Source organism: Hyperolius riggenbachi, chromosome 7, assembly GCF_040937935.1.
Source record: "Hyperolius riggenbachi isolate aHypRig1 chromosome 7, aHypRig1.pri, whole genome shotgun sequence".
In the NCBI taxonomy this organism is placed as follows: domain Eukaryota; kingdom Metazoa; phylum Chordata; class Amphibia; order Anura; family Hyperoliidae; genus Hyperolius; species Hyperolius riggenbachi.
Genome location: NC_090652.1, coordinates 217,507,538 through 217,527,978, shown reverse-complemented (window position 1 = coordinate 217,527,978; position 20,441 = coordinate 217,507,538). Strand labels below are relative to the sequence as shown.

The 20,441-nt window shown below is 43.5% G+C and overlaps 1 protein-coding gene across 6 annotated transcripts in view; it reads left to right on the top strand.

The window, feature by feature from the left end:
* ADPRH (ADP-ribosylarginine hydrolase) overlaps window positions 1-20,441 on the top strand; it is a 48,245-nt gene that overhangs the window by 7,082 nt on the left and 20,722 nt on the right. The window contains exon 1 of one of the 6 annotated variants that reach the window (XM_068245228.1): window positions 1,960-2,004. The exons of 2 other annotated variants lie outside the window; for them this stretch is intronic. In XM_068245228.1, the coding sequence (XP_068101329.1) occupies window positions 1,966-2,004 (39 nt within the window). In that variant the 5' untranslated portion in view covers window positions 1,960-1,965. Of the gene's footprint in view, window positions 1-1,959; window positions 2,005-2,122; window positions 2,221-15,341; window positions 15,526-16,577; window positions 16,659-20,441 lie in introns of those variants that run through there. 3 more of the 6 variants (XM_068245231.1, XM_068245230.1, XM_068245229.1) reach the window with 3 other exon arrangements.

Genomic DNA, 20,441 nt, shown 5'->3' with positions numbered 1-20,441 from the left:
CCCTGATGTATATGGTGGTGTCCAGAAAGTTAATCTCTGTGTGAGAGTAGGTAAGTTTCAATTTGATTGTAGGATGGAAGGCATTGAAGTTCCTGTGGAACTGGAGAAGATCATCCTCACTTGCGGACCAGATGATTAAAATATCATCAATGAAGCGGAAGTAGGCCAAGGGTTTTATGCCACATGCATTGAGGTATTCCTCTTCGATTTTGGCCATGAATAGATTTGCATACTGTGGAGCGAATCGCGAACCCATTGCCACGCCCATCTGCTGTAAATAGAGGTCCTGTCCAAAAGTGAAATAATTATGAGTGAGAATGAATTTGATCAGTCCAGTAATAGGCTTTACAGGTATGCCCTGACCCTGAAGATATTTACGGCAGGCCGCAATACCATCATCATGGGGAATGTTCGTGTACAGGGACTCCACGTCCATCGTGGCCAGTATGGTTCCCTCAGGTACTGGGCCGATGGCTGACAGTTTGTTCAGGAGGTGGGTGGTATCCTGTAAGTAGCTGGGTCTTTTACAGACAAGAGGTTTCAAAATGTTTTCCAGCCACCCTGAGATGTTCTCTGTAAGAGTTCCGCTCCCTGAGATTATGGGCCTGCCAGGGTATATGTGCATAAGAGGGAGAGGGAGGATATATATCACATCTTAAAGCCAAACAGTTCCATTTCATCGTTCAACCCTTTTGGCATCAAAGTGTCTAAATTGAAGATCCACTTGCTTTCCTGCCTTGCCATTTTTGCTATATAGTCGCCCCCCCTTATATCTTTATGCACCACCTCCAGACCAAAATATACCACATCCCATATACAGCACTTATGAGTGTCCCTAAAATGTTTGGACAATGGGTGCCCCTCCCAACCCTTCCCAATATTATTTAGATGTTCACCTATCCTGCTGGCCAATGGTCTCTTAGTGCGACCGATGTACTTCTTCCCACATTGGAACACCCCTGCCGAGGACTTTTTGGGGGACGCAGAGTGGAGGACTTGAGGAGTAGGCGAGAACCCATAGGCATCCCATGTGGAACGGCCAATGTTTGTAACCAAAGGAGCTACGACCTGTATAGCCCAGGAGTATCCTGCCATTATCCAGGGACTCATAATTGTATAGGAAGTGTCCAGCATTATCCTCTAAAGCATTGGCCTGGTTCACCACTTTTATTTCAAGCAATATACCAATTTATAATCATATAAAATAACCCCCCTCCCCGCGTTTTTTTCCCTTTTGTCCATGACAGCTGTGGTGAAACATTTTTTAATTGTCGGTTTTTAACTATTTTTTAGGGGAACCAGCCTGCTCTTTGTGTGTGTGTATGTATGTATGAGAGTGTGCATACGTTCTATATTCTACATTATATGGTCCCAATATATTTGCAATACATTGTTTATATCCAGAAACAGTATTGATCAAATAATTTATATCCAGCGCACCCCTTACTGTATTACAACATGCCGTGATGCTGCCATGGTCATGAAAATTGCAGTTGGAAGCTGCAATTGGGTGAGGGGCCGGTATCCACTTAGCGAGTGTGAGTTAACATGCACTGCTCGCAACTGTGCAGGGAGGGAGGAGAGGAGTGCAGCCCACAATTGGATAAGTTTGCCAACCATCTAACATTTCCTTCTTTTTTTTTTTTTTTTTTTTCTTACTCACATTCATTTCTTTACTGCAAATAATTGGTAAATCTTAAATATAATCACACTGACATCATGTGTTGCACAATGGAGATTGCATCACAGCGTGTTTGTCATTGCGATTTTCAGTGGAAAAGAGCATTATTGTTATTACTACTTGATGTGCATATTTGCCTTGAATACATTTTTAAATAATTCCGTCATCTGTTGGAAGTTCCAGGGAAAATGAGCTGTGGGAAAATGAGGGGCGTGTCGTAAGTGAATCATTTCCAGACTTCACCTCTTAGAGCAGAAGTTATTCCTATGATAGAAGAAGGCTGGATGGAGAGTAGAATGGACAAGGGAAGTAGAAGCCCCAAGGTAAAGGGCAGGATGGATGATTTAGGCCAGTGGCTGTTACATGTGTGTGGTCTGTGTGATTATTATTTTGATACATATAATTCGTATACTTGTCCTTCTAGAGTTGTGGAGGCTGCCATTTCTGGCATTCTTTTGGAAACACTTGTTACTTGACTGTATTCCAGATGCTTTCTGAGTTGGTTTTTGTACCAGGAAAGTCATAGACGTTTGTCACAGGTGAGTGATTCAGAATAGCCATAGGATCTATAGCCAGACCTTTGACCTGTTTATTGTCAGTGAATGGGACCAGCACTGCAACGGATAGGAACGGAGAAAGCAACACAGATGTCGTCCATTGCATTGTAAATGTATGACCATCAGCACTGGATAATGTGAACGAAGCCTTGCTATGGGCCTGATGCATAAAAGCACAGTAATATTGCAGTATACAGACATCGCACAGCAATATTACCCTTATTACTGACACTACCTACTGTGAGTTACACTATGAGCGCAACCCACGGTACTCAACTAGCATAACCTTTGATAAGGTAATGCCTGCTACTAATGGTAACGCTCGTTAATAACGGGCATTACCATACCAACGGTCACGCTAGTCGAGTATTGTGGGTCACGCTAGTAGCGAAACCCACGGTACTAAAGGTAATTTTGCCATGCAATGTCTCTGCACAAATATTTTTGCACCTTTATGCATCCACCCCTTATGTAACAAGCAGAGAGCCAGGTGGCAGCAGTGGATCAAGAACTTTGTCTGTGGAAGCACAAGAAAATGGCATAGCAAACGCAATGTCATATGGTTTTCTTGTGATCCCCCTATTTTATTTTTTCTGCAAATAATTGTAAAATTGCAAACCCAGCCAATCGCACATAAATCACCCAGTAATGCAGGGAAAATCGGCTATTATAGCCAATTTCCGTTATCAGCTACAATGGAGTGGTATGGGATGCGGCACTTGACTATAGTGCTAGGCATATGTATCAGGGAGGTAAGTATCATGTATAGGTGAAAGAAGGGTTAGTATTATGTGTAGGTAGTTGTGGGTTAGTGTTAGGCATAAGAGGGTAGGGTTAGTATTAGGGGTAGGGTAGGTGATTAACATTAGAAGTCGATGTCAAAAACAGCATGCACATTTCTGACATCAAGCTGTTATTTGAATATCATTTGCGATATTCAAATAACCAAAATAAGTAGCATCTATCTTAACATATGCCTCTTTTAGTGAAGACGCCTGTTAGAATTTAAGTATTATATGATTGAATTCGTAGACCTCAGTTACTTTAACTGAGGTTAGTTAAAAAACTTGATTTGCAGAGTATGCCATTAAAAAGGATTTCTAGAAGCACTGAAGAACAGTGTGATACGGGAACACCCAAGGTTGTATCAGAGATATCCAGTGCAGAGGCCAGATCAGCTGGCGACGAACAACATAAACATGAGCCATTGTTATGTAAATATTCTCACAAGAACATTAAACAAATGGCCTCTTCAGAACAAGATGACAGTTCTTAGAACTAGGTGATAGTTTGGGCATGCGCAGTAAAGGTTTTATCAACCAATAGCAGGTGATGAGGTCCTGCTCAGATGATGTCACATTTAACTCTTTAGGGCCCGTTTCCACTAGGGCGAATTCGCATGCGTGGCCTGCATGCGAATTCGCATAGGCAATGAAAGTGGATGGGACTGTTTCCACTTGTCAGGATTTCTGAGCGTTTTTCTGTGCAGGATTTTTCTGCACGGTAGAGCCTGCAGAATTCGCCTGCGTGAGGAATGCAGGCGATTCGCACATAATGCATTTAATAGGGAAAACGCACATGCGTTTTTTGCCGCGATTTCGCGTGCGAATTCGCATGAAAACTAATGCAAATTGAACCAGGCAGTGACATGTTTAAATTCGCATATACCCTGCCTATGCGAAATCGCATGCGAAATCGCGGCAAAAATCGCCCGCGGAATCGCATCCGCATGCGATTTCGTCAGCGGTGGAGTCCCGGTGATTCGCACCGCACTAGTGGAAACGGGCCCTTAGTGGTCGGTACTAAAACGGCTGACGGGCTCCAGAGAGCCACTTCTGACTACTGCTGCTTCTTCTGATGTCTGGCTGATGACTTCCACCCTTTACTTTTATTTGTAATGTATTGTCATATTATCTAACTGTATGCTGTATATAAGCCTACGGGCTACGTAGAATAGATGGAACATAAGAGGAAACCTGGTTGCCATGCAATGGAACCAAGAGCTGTAACGCAAAGAAGACTTACTACAGAACAATTGCTTCACTGTGTAGGGATGAGCATCTGTATATATGTTTACTGAATAAACTCCTTGAAACTGTGATGTAACCTAAGAAGTTCTATCTCCTATACTGTTGCTGTGATGAGAGTCAAGTTATCACACTTCCTGTGATATGGTGCCTAACAAAGGTGTAGTGTTGTTGCCAATAACAACCAACGTATAGATTCTTACAATGCCTTGTCACCAATATGCATTTTTACAGTTTTGCTTCCACCACTAATTACAAGCCCATAAATTCATTGTAATATTAAAAAATAACAGCAATATACCCTCTTGACATACAGTGCTGCCCATAATTATTCATACGCCTGGCAAAGTTTGACTTAAAATTGTATTCAACCAACAAGTAATTTTGTGATGGGAAATGATACAGGTGTCTCCCAAAAGATAATAGGATGATGTACAAGAGGAATTATTGTGGAAAAAAAAAACATTTCTCAGCTTTTATTTACATTTGAGCAAAAAGTGTCCAGTCCAAAATTATTCATAACCTTCTCAATAAGCAATAGCAAAGCCTTTATTAGCTCTTACAGCAATTAAACGCTTCCAATAATCGCAGACTAGCTTTTTTCATGTCTCCACAGGTATTTTTGCCCATTAGCCTTTTACAATGAGTTCCAAATCTTTCAGGCTGGAGGGCCTTCTTGCCATCACTCTAATCTTTAGCTCCCTCCACAGACTCTCAATTGGATTCAATTCAGGACTCTGGCTGGGCCACTCCAAAACATTAATATGGTTGTCTGCTAACCATTTCTTCACCACTTTTGCTCTGTGTTTTGAGTCATAGTCATGCTGAAATGCCCATTGGTGGCCAAGGCCAAGTTTCTCTTCAGACTACTTGATGTTGTCGTTGAAAATCCTATTGTATTACTCTTTTTTTATGGTGCCATTCACTGTAATTAGGTTCCCTGGTCCATTGGCTGAAAAAACAACTCCAGAGCATTAGGTTCCTACCACCATGTTTGATAGTGGGGATGGAGTTCTTTGGGTTGTAGACTTCTCCTTTTTTACACAAAATGAAGAAAACATCATTGTGACCAAAAAAATTCAATTTTTGTTTCACAGAAGTCTTCTTCTTTGTCCAGATGAGCATTTGCAAAGGCCAAGCGAGCTTTTGTGTGCCTTATCTGGAGAAGTGGTGTCCTCCTTGTTCTGCATCAGTGGAACCCAGCAGTGTGCAGTGTCCGTTGGATTATCTGCCTTGAGACATTGCCACCAGCAGAGCCCAGATTCACCAGGATGGCCTTGGTGGTGGTCCTTGGATTTTTTTCACCTCTCTCACTATCCTCCTGGCCAGCACAGGTGTCGCTTTTGGCTTCCAACCACATCCTCTGAGATTTTCCACAGTGCGGAAAATCTTGTATTTTTTATAATACTTTGCACTGTAGCCACTGGAACTTGAAAACATTTAGAAATAGCCTTGTAGCCCTTTCCTGACTTGTGAGCAGTCACAATGCAAAGCCGCAGGTCCTCCTCACTGAGCTCCTGTTTCTTAGCCATAACTTTCCACAAACCAACTGCAGAGAGCTGCCGTTTTTCACCCGTTGAGTTGATTAAAACAGCTGTTCTCAATTAATCTGGGTAATTAGGATGCTTTAGAACAGCTTGGACAATTTGGAATGGTATAAAACTTGGATTTTACCACAGTCTGTGACAGTTTGTGAAGGTTATGAATAATTTTGGACTGGACACTTTTTGCGCAAATGTAAATAAAAGCTGAGAAATATTTTTTTTCCCACAATATTGCCTCTTGTACATTGTCTTATTATCTTTTGGGAGACACCTGTATCATTTCCCCTCAAAAAATTACTTGTTGGTTGAATACAAGTAACTTTAAGTCAAAATTTGCCAGGAGTATGTATAATTATGGGCAGCACTGTGTAGATACAGTGGGATGCGAAAGTTTGGGCTACTTTGTAAATCGTCATGATTTTCCTGTATAAATTATTGGTTGTTACGATAAAAAAATGTCAGTTAAATATATCATATAGGAGACACACACAGTGATATTTATGAAGTGAAATTAAGTTTATTGGAATTACAGAAAGTGTGCAATAATTGTGTAAATAAAATTAGGCAGATACATAAATGTGGGCACTACAAAAAAGAAATGAAATCAATATTTAGTAGATCCTCCTTTTGCAGAAATGACAGCCTCTAAACCAGGGGTCTCAAACTCAATTTACCTGGGGGCCGCAGGAGGCAAAGTCAGGAAGAGGCTGGGCCTCATAAGGAATTTCACAATCGCGGCACATCGCCCGCCTCTGCCCGCGCCTCTCACTCTTCCTTCACAGAGAGGAACGGGGAGAGGCGGTGATCCGTGCGGCGTTTTACGTCAGGAGGGGCAGAGCTGAAGCTGAAAGCTCTGCCCCTTCCAGGAAATGCCGGCGGATTGCCCCCCGGGCGATTTGGGGGCTCTGCAGCCCTCGTTCAGCAGCGGGGATGCGGCGGATTACTTGGGAGCACTGAAGCGAACTATAAGGAAGCTTTTGCCGCCGAGCGGGCCGCGAGTTTGAGACCCCTGCTCTAAACGCTTCCTGTAGGTTCCAATGAGAGTCTGGATTCTGGTTGAAGGTATTTTGGACCATTCCTCTTTACAAAACATCTCTAGTTCATTCAGGTTTAATGGCTTCCGAGCATGGACAGCTCTCTTTAACTCACACCACAGATTTTCAATTATATTCAGATCTGGGGACTGAGATGGCCATTCCAGAACGTTGTACTTGTTCCTCTGCATTAATGCCTTAGTGGATTTTGAGCAGTGTTTAGGGTCATTGTCTTGTTGAAAGATCCAGCCCTGGCACAGCTTCAGCTTGGTCACGGATTCCTGGACATTGGTCTCCAGAATCTGCTGATATTGAGTGGAATTCATGTGTCCCTCAACTTTGACAAGATTCACAGTCCCTGCACTGGCCACACAGCCCCACAGGATGATGGAACCACCACCATATTTTACTGTAGGAAGCAGGTGTTTTTCTTGGAATGCTGTGTTTTCCTCCATGCATACTGCCCCTTGTTATACCCAAATAACTCAACTTCAGTTTCATCAGTCCACAGCACCTTATTCCAAAATGAAGCTGGCTTGTCCAAATGTGCTTTAGCATACCTCAAGCAGCTCTGTTTGTGCTGTGGGTGGAGAAAAGGCTTCCTCTGCATCACTCTCACATACAGCATCTCCTTGTGTAAAGTGTCCAGAATGGTTGAACGATGCACAGTGACTCTGCAGCAAGATGATGTTGTAGGTTTTAGGTGCTGGTCTGTGGGTTGACTCTGACTGTTCTCACAATTCGTCGCTTCTGTCTATCCGAGATTTTTCTTGGTCTGCCACTTCAAACCTTAACTTGAACTGAGCCTGTGGTCTTCCATTTCCTCAATATGTTCCTAACTGTGGAAACGATATGAGTAAACAAGAGTAAAAGAGTGAACAAGAGTATGAGTAAACAGTCCACCCTTGGTGGAGGGGTGTATCCCCAATTCTTTTTTCCTGTCTATAGAGAGCGACTTTTTAGTCCTGAGTGGGGTCAGGTTATAATTCTCCCCACCTGCTGTTCTAGTGGCCGCCTGTGCGGTGACCCGTGTTTGTGAGTATAATCTTAAAATACATACATTCTTCATCCTCTGTTTAACATACTACACCAGATTGGGCTCTCGGTTTTTTCCTTGTTTCCTAACTGTGGAAACAGACAGCTGAAATCTCTGAGACAGCTTTCTGGATCTTTCCCTTACACTTTGATGGTGAACAATCTTTGTCTTCAGGTCATTTAAGAGGGGTTTTGAGACCCCAGTTGTTTTGAGAAAATTAAAAGAGGAGGGAAATTTACAAATGACCCCCTTAAATACTCTTTCTTGTAATTGGATTCACCTGTATATGTAGATCAGGGGTCACTGAGCTTAGCAAGCCAATTTGAGTTCCAATAATTAGTTCTAAAGTTTTGGAATCAATAAAATGACAACAGTGCCCAAATGTATGCACCTGCCTAATTTTATTTAAAAACAATTATTGCACACTTTCTGTAAATCCAATAAACTTCATTTCACTTCTCAAATATCACTGTGTGTGTCTTCTATATGATATATTTAAGACATTTTTTATTGTAACAACCAACGATTTATACAGGAGAATCATGACGATTAACAAGGTTGCCCAAACTTTTGTATCCCACTGAATTACAAGCCTTGTTATAATTTGATGATAATGGCATACAGCTTATAAGAACCCCAAAATCAAAATCTCAGATAATTGGAATATTGTGAAAATGTTCAATATTCTAGGCTCAAAGTGTCAGACTCTAATCGGCTAATTAATCTCACACACTGGCAAAGGGTCCGTATTTCCTATACTAGTGTCACCTTTTAAGATGCATTACTGAAAGAAACTTTTGCACGATAGTCTAATTTTTAGAGTTTCATCTTTACTGTACATACTGTATGGCTAGTTTAACTAGATTCCTATCATACCAGTATGCGATCGGGTGTGGGAGGCAAGAATAACAACATAAACTTTAATGCTGCCAATTCCTACAACTCGGAAAAAAGAAATGGGGAGCGCTAGAAGTAATGACCAGACTGTAACCCAAAATTGAGGAGCCGTTTCCCTTACAAAACGTACTGTGGAAAAAGTTTATTTATCAAAATTTATCAAAAAGTTTATTGAAAAAAGACCAAAAAATTGATAGCACATTGTATTCCCTTATCCCCCCCTAAAATACACGGCCGTGTATGCCTCTATTGTCAGCTGACAAACCACATTCACTCTTGCGTAACAGACATTCCCCCTACACAGAACTTAGAGCACCCACAATGATGTTGTTTTGCTCCCCGAAGTATTGGGGGGGCTCATTTCATTGAAGTAATGCACCAGTTCGACGTTCAAGGGGTTAATACTTGTCTTCCATAGGGAGTTACTGTTGCAATATCATGCGATTGTCACGCTATAAGGGAATACAATGTGCTATCAATTTTTTGGTCTTTTTTCAATAAACTTTTTGATACTGTAAGCAGACTGTCCCTTAAATTCTTTTTCCACAATTCCTACATTTGCTAAGCTCTTCTATACACTAAACTAGTGTAAAACTAGTGTGTAAACTAGTGTAAACTAGAGTAAAAAAATATACTATTGAATATAAAATTTCAAAATGTTTTTACGTGTTAAAGAACAAGTGAACTAATAATTTAAAGTTAACTATTGGGAAGAGGGGCTAATAAAAACAATATATTTTTTTATTATTTATGGTATTTATAAAGTGCCAACATATTACACAGAGCTGGACAATAAATAGGGATATATACATATACAATGTTAACAAGTGGTGGCAGACAGAGAAGTAGCATAAGGCTTACAACATAGCATGAAATTATACACCCAACAGGGTATAAGACACATGATTGAGTTTACAGACACCCAGCAATTTACGTTCCAGGTAGTCCATGGTAAGGACTTACAATCTCAAGGGGGGGCTGAGTTAAGGTGTGGTGGAGGCGGTAGGCCATCTCAAAGAGGTGTGTTTTGAGGGCTAGCTTAAAGGTGTTGAAGAAAGGGGCGAGTCTGAGGGAGGGGTAAGGGAGTTCCACAGGATGGGGGCAGCTCTTGAGAAGTACAAAGGCATCCAGAGCCTTTCTTCTTCTTAGGTGAGTATGTAACTTATTTTTTCTCAGGTTTGTTACAGGTATCCTTTAAGAATTCAATAAAATATTTTGAACACACAGGCTCAGTTCAAGTTGAGGCTCGAAGTGGCAGACCAAGAAAAATCTCGGATAAACAGAAGCGACGCATGGTGACATTCAGAGTCAACCTACGGACCAGCACCAAAGACCTAAAACATCATCTTGCTGCAGATGCAGTCACTGTGCATTGTTCAGCCATTCGAAACACTTTACACAAGGAGGTGCTGTATGCAAGAGTGATGCAGCGGAAGCCCACAGCACAAACAGAGCCGCTTGAGGTATGCTAAAGCACATTTGGACAAGCCAGCTTCATTTGGAAATAAGGTGCTGTGGACTGATTAAACTAAAATTGGTTATTTGGGCATAACAATGGGGTGTTATGCATGGAGGAAAAACAACATAGCATTCCAAGAAAAACACCTGCTACCTACAGTAAAATGTGGTGGTTCCATCATGCTGTGGAGCTGTGTGGCCAGTGCAGGGACTGGGAATCTTGTCAAAGTTGAGGGACGCATAGATTCCACTCAGTATCAGCAGATTCTGGAGACCAATGTCCAGGAATCAGTGACAAAGCTGAAGCTGGGCTGGATCTTTCAACAAGACAACGACCCTAAGCACAGCTCAAAATTCACTAAGGCATTCATGCAGAGGAACAAGTACAACGTTCTGGAATGGCCATCTCAGTCCCCAGACCTGAATATCATTGAAAATCTGTGGTGTGAGTTAAAGAGAGCTGTCCATGCTCGGGAGCCATCAAACCTGAATGAACTAGAGATGGTTTGTAAAGAGGAATGGTCCAAAATACCTTCAACCAGAATCCAGACTCTCATTGGAACCTACAGGAAGCGTTTACTTTAGACGCTGTTATTTCTGCAAAAGGAGGATCTACTAAATATTAATTTAATTTCTTTATTGTGGTGCCCAAATTTATGCACCCACCTAATTTTGTTAAACAAATTATTGCACACTTTCTGTAAATCCAATAAACTTTATTTAACATCTCAAATATCACTGTGTGTGTCTTCTATATGATATATTTAACTGAAATTTTTTAGAGTAACAACCAACGATTTATACAGGAAAATCATAACAATTAACAAGGTGGTGTGGGACTTTTTCAAAAAGCAGTTAAACCCTGTGTAGTTCATGCATGACTAGCTTTAGCATTTTTCCACCTAGGGGCTGCACTATTTGGAAGGGTACACCGCTAGCATTGGATTATACAGAGTGCTGGTGCTATACCAAGGAAATAGCATCCTGAAAATTAGCCCCTCAGTGTTTGCAGATACACCAGTGCAATCGTATATTGCTGTAACAGTACCTGTGGACAACCCTTGGTTCCAGTTGCAGCATTATGGCTCTGCTTAAAGGTGCACACTCATGCAATTTTCTGACACCCCCAGTGTCTTTCTAGTAATGCTAGCATGGGTAACAATTGTGCATGTTCAGAAAGTGACACCAATCCTTTGTACAGTGACCAGTTTTTTTGAGCCCAGCATGGGACAGGGCCAAGGGGGGGGGGGGGGGGGGGGGTAGCAGGCCAATGTCAGGAGGCGGACACAGAAAATAATCTGCCTAGTCTGCTGAATATTTGCAGTGCATTTAGGCTTCTTGCACACCAAGACGTTGCGTTAGGTGCCACGTTAAGGTCGCATAACGTGCACCTAACACAACGTATGGTGCTGCAAGAGCCGACAGTAGAGTGAGCCGCGTTAGGTGGCTCGATTCCTATAATGTCTCCCAGAGTGGCGCTGATTGGCCAGCGGGACCACGTGATGCGGAGCGAGACACTCCGCATCACGTGGTCCCGCCGGCCAATCAGCGCCCGCCAGTGCAGTGAATATTAAGTAGCCATGTGCGCGGCTACTGTAGCTGGCTCTCCTCGCCTCCTCTCCGCCCCCCACTGCGCATGTGCAAACAGTCTAACGAGGCTATAGCCGCTCCAACGCCGTAGCATGCTGCACTTTGCGGGGAACGTGCAGCGTTACATGTAACGCAACGTGGGCTGTGTGAACAGCCCACTTGTGTTACATTGCTGTGCGTTGGGGGAGCGTTACAGGCGCACTAACGTGCGCCTGTAACGTCTTGGTGTGTAAGCAGCCTTACTCTATAATGCTTGACAAGCCTTTAACCTCCTTAGCGATATGCCCGACAGTGTGTCGGTCATACCGCCGTCTGTCCTCAGGAGTTCCCCATAATTAAATAATTTGCTCACATGGCTGTAAAACCTGTAGCTAGCACTATGCTAGCCAGTAAAGGTGCCCAGCACCCCCGGATCTCCCCCCCCCCCCCTGATCCCCCCGTTTATACATTACCCATCCTGGATCCAGCGATGGCGCAGCCTCCCGGCACAGCTCCGGTCTCTCTTTGGGGAGGATCGGGTATGTGCATGACGTCATGTGCGAGCCTCCTCATAGTGAAGACCGGAGCTGTGTGGGGAGGCTACGCCGATCGCTGGATTCAAGCTGGGTAATGGATAAACTGGCTGGATCGGGGGTATCGGACACCTTTACCAGCTAGCCTATTGCTAGGTAAGGTTTTACAACCATGTGAGCAAATGATTTAATTATGGGGGCAAAAACTAACAAAACCTCCTGAGCGACGTAATGCTCAGGAGGTTAACAAACTACGAAAATGATGCCATCATGTAATGTCAGGCAGCTGCCTTCAATGTGTATGTGGAAAGGCTTTCCTCCACACAATATCATCAGTAGGGTATCAGCTAGGTAGATTGCAGTCCACCATCCCAGCACCGTCACTACCAGCAGGATGGGAACTATGATCTCAGTATCCGTAGCTGTTTCAGGTCATGTCCATATCAAGCACCTACCAATACAGTGAGCGAGCGAGCTACAGAAAAGTGAAGGATACCCAAAAACCACGGTGGTCAGTCAGCCAAGGAGAAGGATTGGGGGGAGAGCCTATGGGCGAAACTTTATGCTCTGACAATGTTTCAATTAGAAACACAGCCGCAGGTGTGCTGCTTTGGACGGAAAGGCAGTGCACTGTCTTTCTTTTGCTTTTTATGGACATTGGAAGGCTCTCGAGGGCCACACAAATGGCAAGGAGGGCCGCATTCAGCCTAAGGGCTTTGACACCTGTGGTTTAAAAGCAGCACACCAGCGGTTGTGTTTCTAATTGAAACATTGTCAGTTTAAGTTAGGATGCAGCAATAACCCAATGAAAATAGTCTGCATTGTGTTTCTTCTGTTCTTCCTGGCATGCTCTGTGCTTCCATACTTCCTCCTCCCGAACACATGACATGCCTCAGAGCCAGAGGTATGCAGCATAAAGCGTCTGGCTCTCGGGAAGATCAGAGGGGACCGGAACGAGCACTGGAGCAGGTAAATATTAAACTGCTCCATTGGGCTACTCTGCGGAAGGGAAGGAGCCCTCTCTGGTCACTATGGTTATGCCACTTAGATTGAGAAAAAAAGTGTTCCCTGTACCTATTTACCTCAGGCACAAGTAAAACAATAGTTCCATTATAGATAGCCAAAGCTGTGAAAGGGTTATCTGGACACATCACCCTCTGCTTAACACAGGTGGTGAGTCTCACAAAGTCAGTGTACAAAAACTGCCCACATGCAGTGGTGATCTTATCGTGGTAAGCACTATGCGGCACTTTTCTTGAGCAATTGTATTAGGAAATATAAAAATGTACGTTTAGCACCTTAGCAATTATCGGCACAGTCCACTCTTTTAGGCCTGGTGCACACCAAAACCCGCTAGCAGATCCGCAAAATGCTAGCAGATTTTAAAACGCTTTTTCTTATTTTTCTGTAGCGTTTCAGCTAGCGTTTTGCGGTTTTGGTGTAGTAAATTTCATATATTGTTACAGTAAAGCTGTTACTGAACAGCTTCTGTAACAAAAATGCAGGCAAAACCGCTCTGAACAGGCGTTTTTTTTAGAGCGGTTTGCGTTTTTCCTATACTTAACATTGAGGCAGAAACGCATCCGCAATCCAAAAAATGCCTCACCCCGGGAGTATGCGTTTCTGCAAAACGCCTCCCGCTCTGGTGTGAACCACCCCATTGAGATACATTGACCAAGCGTATCCGCAGCCGCAAGCGGCTGCAGAAACGCTGAAAAAGCCGATCGGTGTGCACCAGCCCTCAGGTTTTTTGCACAATTTTTTATGTATTGACTGTATTAGCACGGTGCACTTTTTCACAGGACATTAGGTCACTTCTTTTTTGATTTTTTTGACTTTTGATATTTTTGTAGGATTTTTTTTGAGGGGTTTGCAATATATGCAATTTGTTGCACAAGATTAGTGATCTCCATTCACTTTCAAACACAAATGTTGTTGTCACTTTTTTGTCCTACTGCTGTAGGGATTTCCAATTACATTTGGATTTAGAAGGCGGTTTTAATTGTTTTTAAATTATTTTGTGTGTTGGATAAGTCCTCAATAAAATTACATATATTTGCATCATATTGGGAATCTGTGACGACTTACTCATTTTTACTAATGTCTCTAGATAGAGCATCTTATCCCGAGGTTTTCAGTTGCAATTATCAGCCCTTTTGAGACACATTATTATGTGTGATGTTTCTGCTCTAACAACAGTGATATTGTATGTTTTAGATGTTGGCCCTTTACTTGATTGAGTTTGACACCCCTGGTTTAAACGATCCAAAAATCTCAGACAAACACAGAACATTTATATCGCTTTTCTCCTGACGGATTCAAAGCGCCAGAGCTGCAGCCACTAGGACACGCTCTATAGGCAGTAGCAGTGTTAGGGAGACTTGCCCAAGGTCTCCTACTGAATAGGTGCAGGCTTACTGAACAGGCAGAGCCAAGATTCGAACCCTGGTCTCCTGTGTCAGAGGCAGAGCCCTTAACCATTACACTATCCGGCCACTCACTCAGTGGGGCGTGATCCGTTATGGCAAGTGGTTGTCACGGGTTATCTGCCATCGCTAAACAATCTTCATCAAATTTTCGTTAAACAATGTTACATGACATTGGGAAAACGATTGTTTGACGTGAAAAAAATCAGCTGAAAAATCTTGCCATGAGTATGGACCTTAAAGCTCAAGTTCTTGTCTGTGTCTTTTTTCTACCTGGTTCTTTTTGTTACATAGCTAGTTTCAGGACTTCAAGACTGATAGGCAAGGAATGTTGTTTGATTGGTATTGTGTTATGCAGCACTTCATTCGAGTGAAAACTGCAGCTAATGAGTTAACTGCGAGGCATAGCTCAAGGGATGGACATTATTTAAGCTGCATGCAAAGTAGCATGACTAGCAGTGGCTAACAACAGTGTGAGCTAGAGACTAGCATTATGCTTTCCTATCAGCGATACTGCAAAAAGAAAAAAGTGCTATTTTATGTTAGAGAGGGACAGCTTGTTTGAGGATTACATTTTGGATTTACAGTTCCATCAGTAGATGCTGACTCTGGCACAGCTGAGGATGCAACAAAGTTTTACCCCTTTTCATCGCATAATGAGCCAATAGCAAGGCTTGAGGGAGGCAGGTAAGGGGCGGATCCAACTACTGAAGACTAGAACAGTAGCTGTATGGCAAGGCCTGGGTGTATAAAGCTCTGGAAGGTATGTAAACTTGTATGCAGAGAGCTCTTGGTGCCTGTACACCACATACACTCGCAGCTTAGAAACTGTAACATGAGGATAGAGCCATAGCAAACCATGCCAGGCACTGATGAGCACTAGAAGGGGCCAAGCAGGCTGTATGCATGTTGGATTGATGTGACTTTGTAAAATGTATAAGCTCTGTGCTCACTGTACACCAGTGGTGCTGGATGTGTGCCTGGCTTGAAGGGCATAAAGATTTGTTTATTCATAGGGGATGCATCATGGGAAAAATCACAGTTGCACATTTAAAGCTGAATTATCGCAAATACCTTTTGTTTTAAAAAGGCGAAATTATATTCAGTAGGAATTTAGTAGGATGTTTGTTTGCAGTCTCTTTTAAGGTGGCCACTTATGGTCCAATTTCTAGCGAAAAATCGTTCGAGCGATCAGAAATTCTGATCGGATTGGTTGTAAATAATCTCCCTTGGTGGACCCAATCGGTTATGAATGAGTGAAAAAAATGTCGTCCGAATGAATTTACGTCGAACCAAAATTTGTATTTTCCTGTTGGCTGTGATAGATAGGAAGCAAAGATTGGTTTGTTGATGGTGTAGTGAACAATGTATTACAATATTTCACTTCTGATCAGAATTTCTGATCGCTCGACCGATTTTTTGCTAGAAATTGGATTGTTAGTGGCCACCTTTAGCCTCTTACACTTTACTTTAGCGTCTGGGTCACAAGGAGCTATCTGGGTATTCTTCATTGTAATGTGAGCAAAGATTTACTTCATACAGGATCATTCCAGGAACAGAAAACTTGGACTTCCTTTATTTTTAGTCTTATCTTTCAGTCACTTCACAGAACACCTGCTTGTATTTACAGCAGTCATTCATTTTCTGTCTAGAAATAGATACAGACACATTTGCCCTCACAGTTCCCATTGATAGATTTGTGCACAGGATGGGCATTGTATGAGGACATGGAAGACAGCTTGAGTGGGTCGTACGGAGGAGGGGCGAGTTTTATTTTAGCAGTTATGTGAGACCTATATAAGCCGACTACAAGAACTTAGAGGACACAGTTCAAAGGGATTGTGCCTGTCCAGGGCCGCAATGAAGAGGACAGTGTTTACGGCTGTGGCAGTTACTGTGAGCTCTTCTGTAAAGTGCCTGTCTGATGATGTTCCCAGCCAGTTTATTTGATTTTTAGGAAGCCTTTGACTTTTATGCTCTTGTAAGACAGAAACACCTGCATATGGTTATCTAACGCACCTCTGGACTAATGTTAATATAGACTATAGTTCTATTAATATCCCCATAGGGATGTGTGCAGTGCACCAGTTTAATAAAATTTCTAACTAAACCTGTTCATTTATTAAAAACATGTATATTCCAGTCAGAAAGGAGAAAACTAGGCCTGACGAGTGTTTCACAGCTCATAGGGCCACTTCATCAAGGGCTAGTAATACCAGTCAGTGTTGCCAACTCATCCCATTAATTACTGACACATATGAATTATACAAGTTTTGTGGCTAAGTAGATACAGTTAAGGCACTGATTATGTGTAAGTAGCCTCAGAACCTGTATAACTTAGATGTGTCAGTAATTAAAGGGATGAGTTGGCAACAACCAGTCATCACATAGCATATACAGTCTGCTGAAATATTTGACAATACATTTGAATGGACTGCTGTACTGCACATATGCTTATGAGAATATTAATACAAATGTTTACATAATTTTTACTGGTTGTTATTTCCTCAGTTAAAGCACACCTGAAGTGAGGGAAATATGGGGGCTGACATATTTATTTCCTTTTAAACAATACACATTGCCTGGCTGTCTTGATGATCCTCTCCCTCAAACACTTTCAGCCATAGTCCTTGAACAAGTAAGCAGATTACACGTCTGACTGAAATCTGACTAGATTAGATGCATGCTTGTTTCATCTGTGTGATTTATCCAAACAGAGTAGACTGCCAGGCAGCTGGTATTGTTTAAAAATAAATAAATATGGCAGCCTCCATGTGCTTCTCATTTCAGGTCCCAGACATATCCGGGAGGAGCGGTATACACGGTCTTGTTCTGTTAGTTTTTTTGTGTTGTACTTCTTGGCCATTCTATATAGTGGAGTAATTATTACTGGATACTGAGTTATATATATTAAACTAACATAGCCTGGTTGTCAGTAAGACTTATTTTTAATTTTTGTTTCTATGTTACATGGAATTGTGTGATAACTTGTTTTAGGCTATGTTCACAGTGGTGTGATGTGGCATAACGGCCACTTTGTATGCACTGCAATGAACCACCTATGTGGGCAGATGCATTGCACCATGTTAAAGCACTGCATGCAGTGTATTACCCCAAAATGTGTGTTAACAGTAAGGCCCGGTTCAGATTAGCGTTTTTGCGGACCTGAAGCGGAACGTATACTGTACAAACGGAACTGATGCGAAAGGATCCAATGTTAACCTATTGGGCCGTTCACATGCGTCCATTGGTACGGATCCATTGTGTACGTTCCGCTCCACGGACAGAAAAAATGCTGCAGGCCCTAATTTTCCGTACTGTTCTGCCCAGCGGAACGGAAAAAAATGCTGTGCATTGGGGGCAATGGGGAACAGAACGTTTTTTCACACCGTTCAGAGGGCATCCACAGGGGGTTGGGGGGATGTGGGGATGCGAACCTGAGCGGGCAGGAGGGTGAGGGAGGGTGCAGCAGCCATCAGATGGGTGAGCGAGGGTGAACGGGCCTAAATACATACATAAAGGTCTGTTGAAAAGCCAGCGGTAGAGGCTTATGTGTTCTATCGTGTCATGTGACTATATGACGCGTCATGTGACTAGTCACATAACGCACTGTGTAGTCACAGTGTAAGAAGAGTAAGCCTCTACCGCTGACCTCAGTAGACCTTTAGGTATGTATTTAACTGCAAACTGAGTGAAAACCGATCGTTCGGTGATCAGATCCGTTTGCCATCCGGATCTGGTGAAGCAGAGACCGGATCCGCTTACCGGATCCATTTGGCTCATTTTTGCAATGTTAACCGGGCTTAAAAGTTACTTTTTACTGACAATATGTTTTACTGTATTCGATGCAATGAGTGGATAGTGTGCGCCGACACTTTCCCGATCCAGTGCGCTCCACATTCCATTCCTGCTGTTACAGAGAATGCAATGCCCGCAGTGAACATAGCCTAAATGTTATGGTCAATATTAACCATGGCAGTCTTTACCTAGATGTGTATCTTGCACATGTTTTCTGCAATAAAGCGGTGCATGCTCTGGATTTTAACACCTCAGTCACATACCTTAGTGCAACATGATTTTGTTTAATACTGAAGCATATAAAATGGGGCATGCGCCCCCCCCCCAGCTGCTGCCCCCCCTAGCCACCCGAACTTGCAGGAGGAGGAAGCAATACAAAAGGAGGGGCAGCGGGGACAGCAGATGGGAGGGGGCCCAGACCCCCCACCTCCCTCACCTGGGTCTCCTCCTTCTGGTGCTTCCCCCCTCCAAATTAGCAGTGGCAGACAGAAGTGGGCATCAGCGGGCAGAGAGGAATTACTCACCTTTTTCCTGCATTCCAGGTGATGGTATGCATCGCCATCGTTACGTGACACTGGTCACCGCCTTCTCTACCGCTCTGTGCTTCCTGGTTAGCGGAAGCACCGCGAGCAGCAGAGAAGTCGGAGACCAGTGTCACGTGACGATGACGCTGCGCGCCATCGCCTGGAATGCAGGGAGAAGGTGGGAATTTCCTCTCCGCCCGCTGATGCTCGATTCTGTTTGCCGCTGCTAATTTGAAGGGGGGAAGCGCCAGAAGGAGGGGGCCCAGGTGAGGGACGTTGGGGGGGATCTGGCCCCCCTCCCTGCCGCTGTCCCTCCTTACTGGGGGTAGCTATGCTATACTGGGGGCAACTATACTAATACGGGGCAACTATACTAGCTATACTGGGGGTGACTATACTACCTACACTGGGGGCAACTATACTAGTTATACTGGGGGCAACTATACTAATACTGGGGCAACTATACTGGCTATACTGGGGGCAACTATACTAACTATACTGGGGCAACTATACTAGCTATACTGGGGGCAACTATACTCTCTCTGCCTTTCTGATGTCCCTTTCTGCTGTCACTCTCTGTCTCTCTGCCTTTCTACTGTCTATCTTTCTCTGCCTCTCAACTCTCTCTCACTCTGCCTTTCTGCTCTCTCTCTCTGCCTTTCTGCTGTATCTCTCTGCTTTTCTGCTCTCTCTCTCTCTCTCTCTCTCTCTGCCTTTCTCTCTCCGCTCTCTCTCTTCTCTCTGCCTTTCTGCTGTCTTTCTCTCTCCCTTTCTGTGTTCTCTCTCTCTCTCTCTCTGCTTCTATGCTGTCACTCTCTCTCTCTCTCTCTCTGCCTTTCTGCTGTCTCTCTCTCCCTTTCTGTGCCCTCTCTCTCTCTCTCTGCCTCTCTGCTGTCTCTATCTGCATTTCTGCTGTCTCTCTCTCTCTGTCTCTCTGCCTTTCTGCTCTCTCTCTCTGCCTTTATGCTTGCTTTCTCTCTCTCTCTGCCTTTCTGCTCTCTCTCTCTCTCTCTGCCTTTCTGCTCTCTCTCTCTCTCTCTCTCTCTCTCTCTCTGCCTTTCTGCTCTCTCTCTCTCTCTCTGCCTTTCTGCTCTCTCTCTCTCTCTCTCTCTGCCTTTCTGCTCTCTCTCTCTGCCTTTCTGCTCTCTCTCTCTCTCTGCTCTCTCTCTCTCTCTCTCTCTGCCTTTCTTCTCTCTCTGCCTTTCTGCTCTCTCTCTCTCGCTCTCTCTCTGCCTTTCTGCTTGCTCTCTCTCTCTCTCTCTCTGCTCTCTCTCTGCCTTTCTGCTCTCTCTCTCTGCCTTTCTGCTCTCTCTCTCTCTGCCTTTCTGTTGTCTTTCTCTGCCTTACTGCTGTCTCT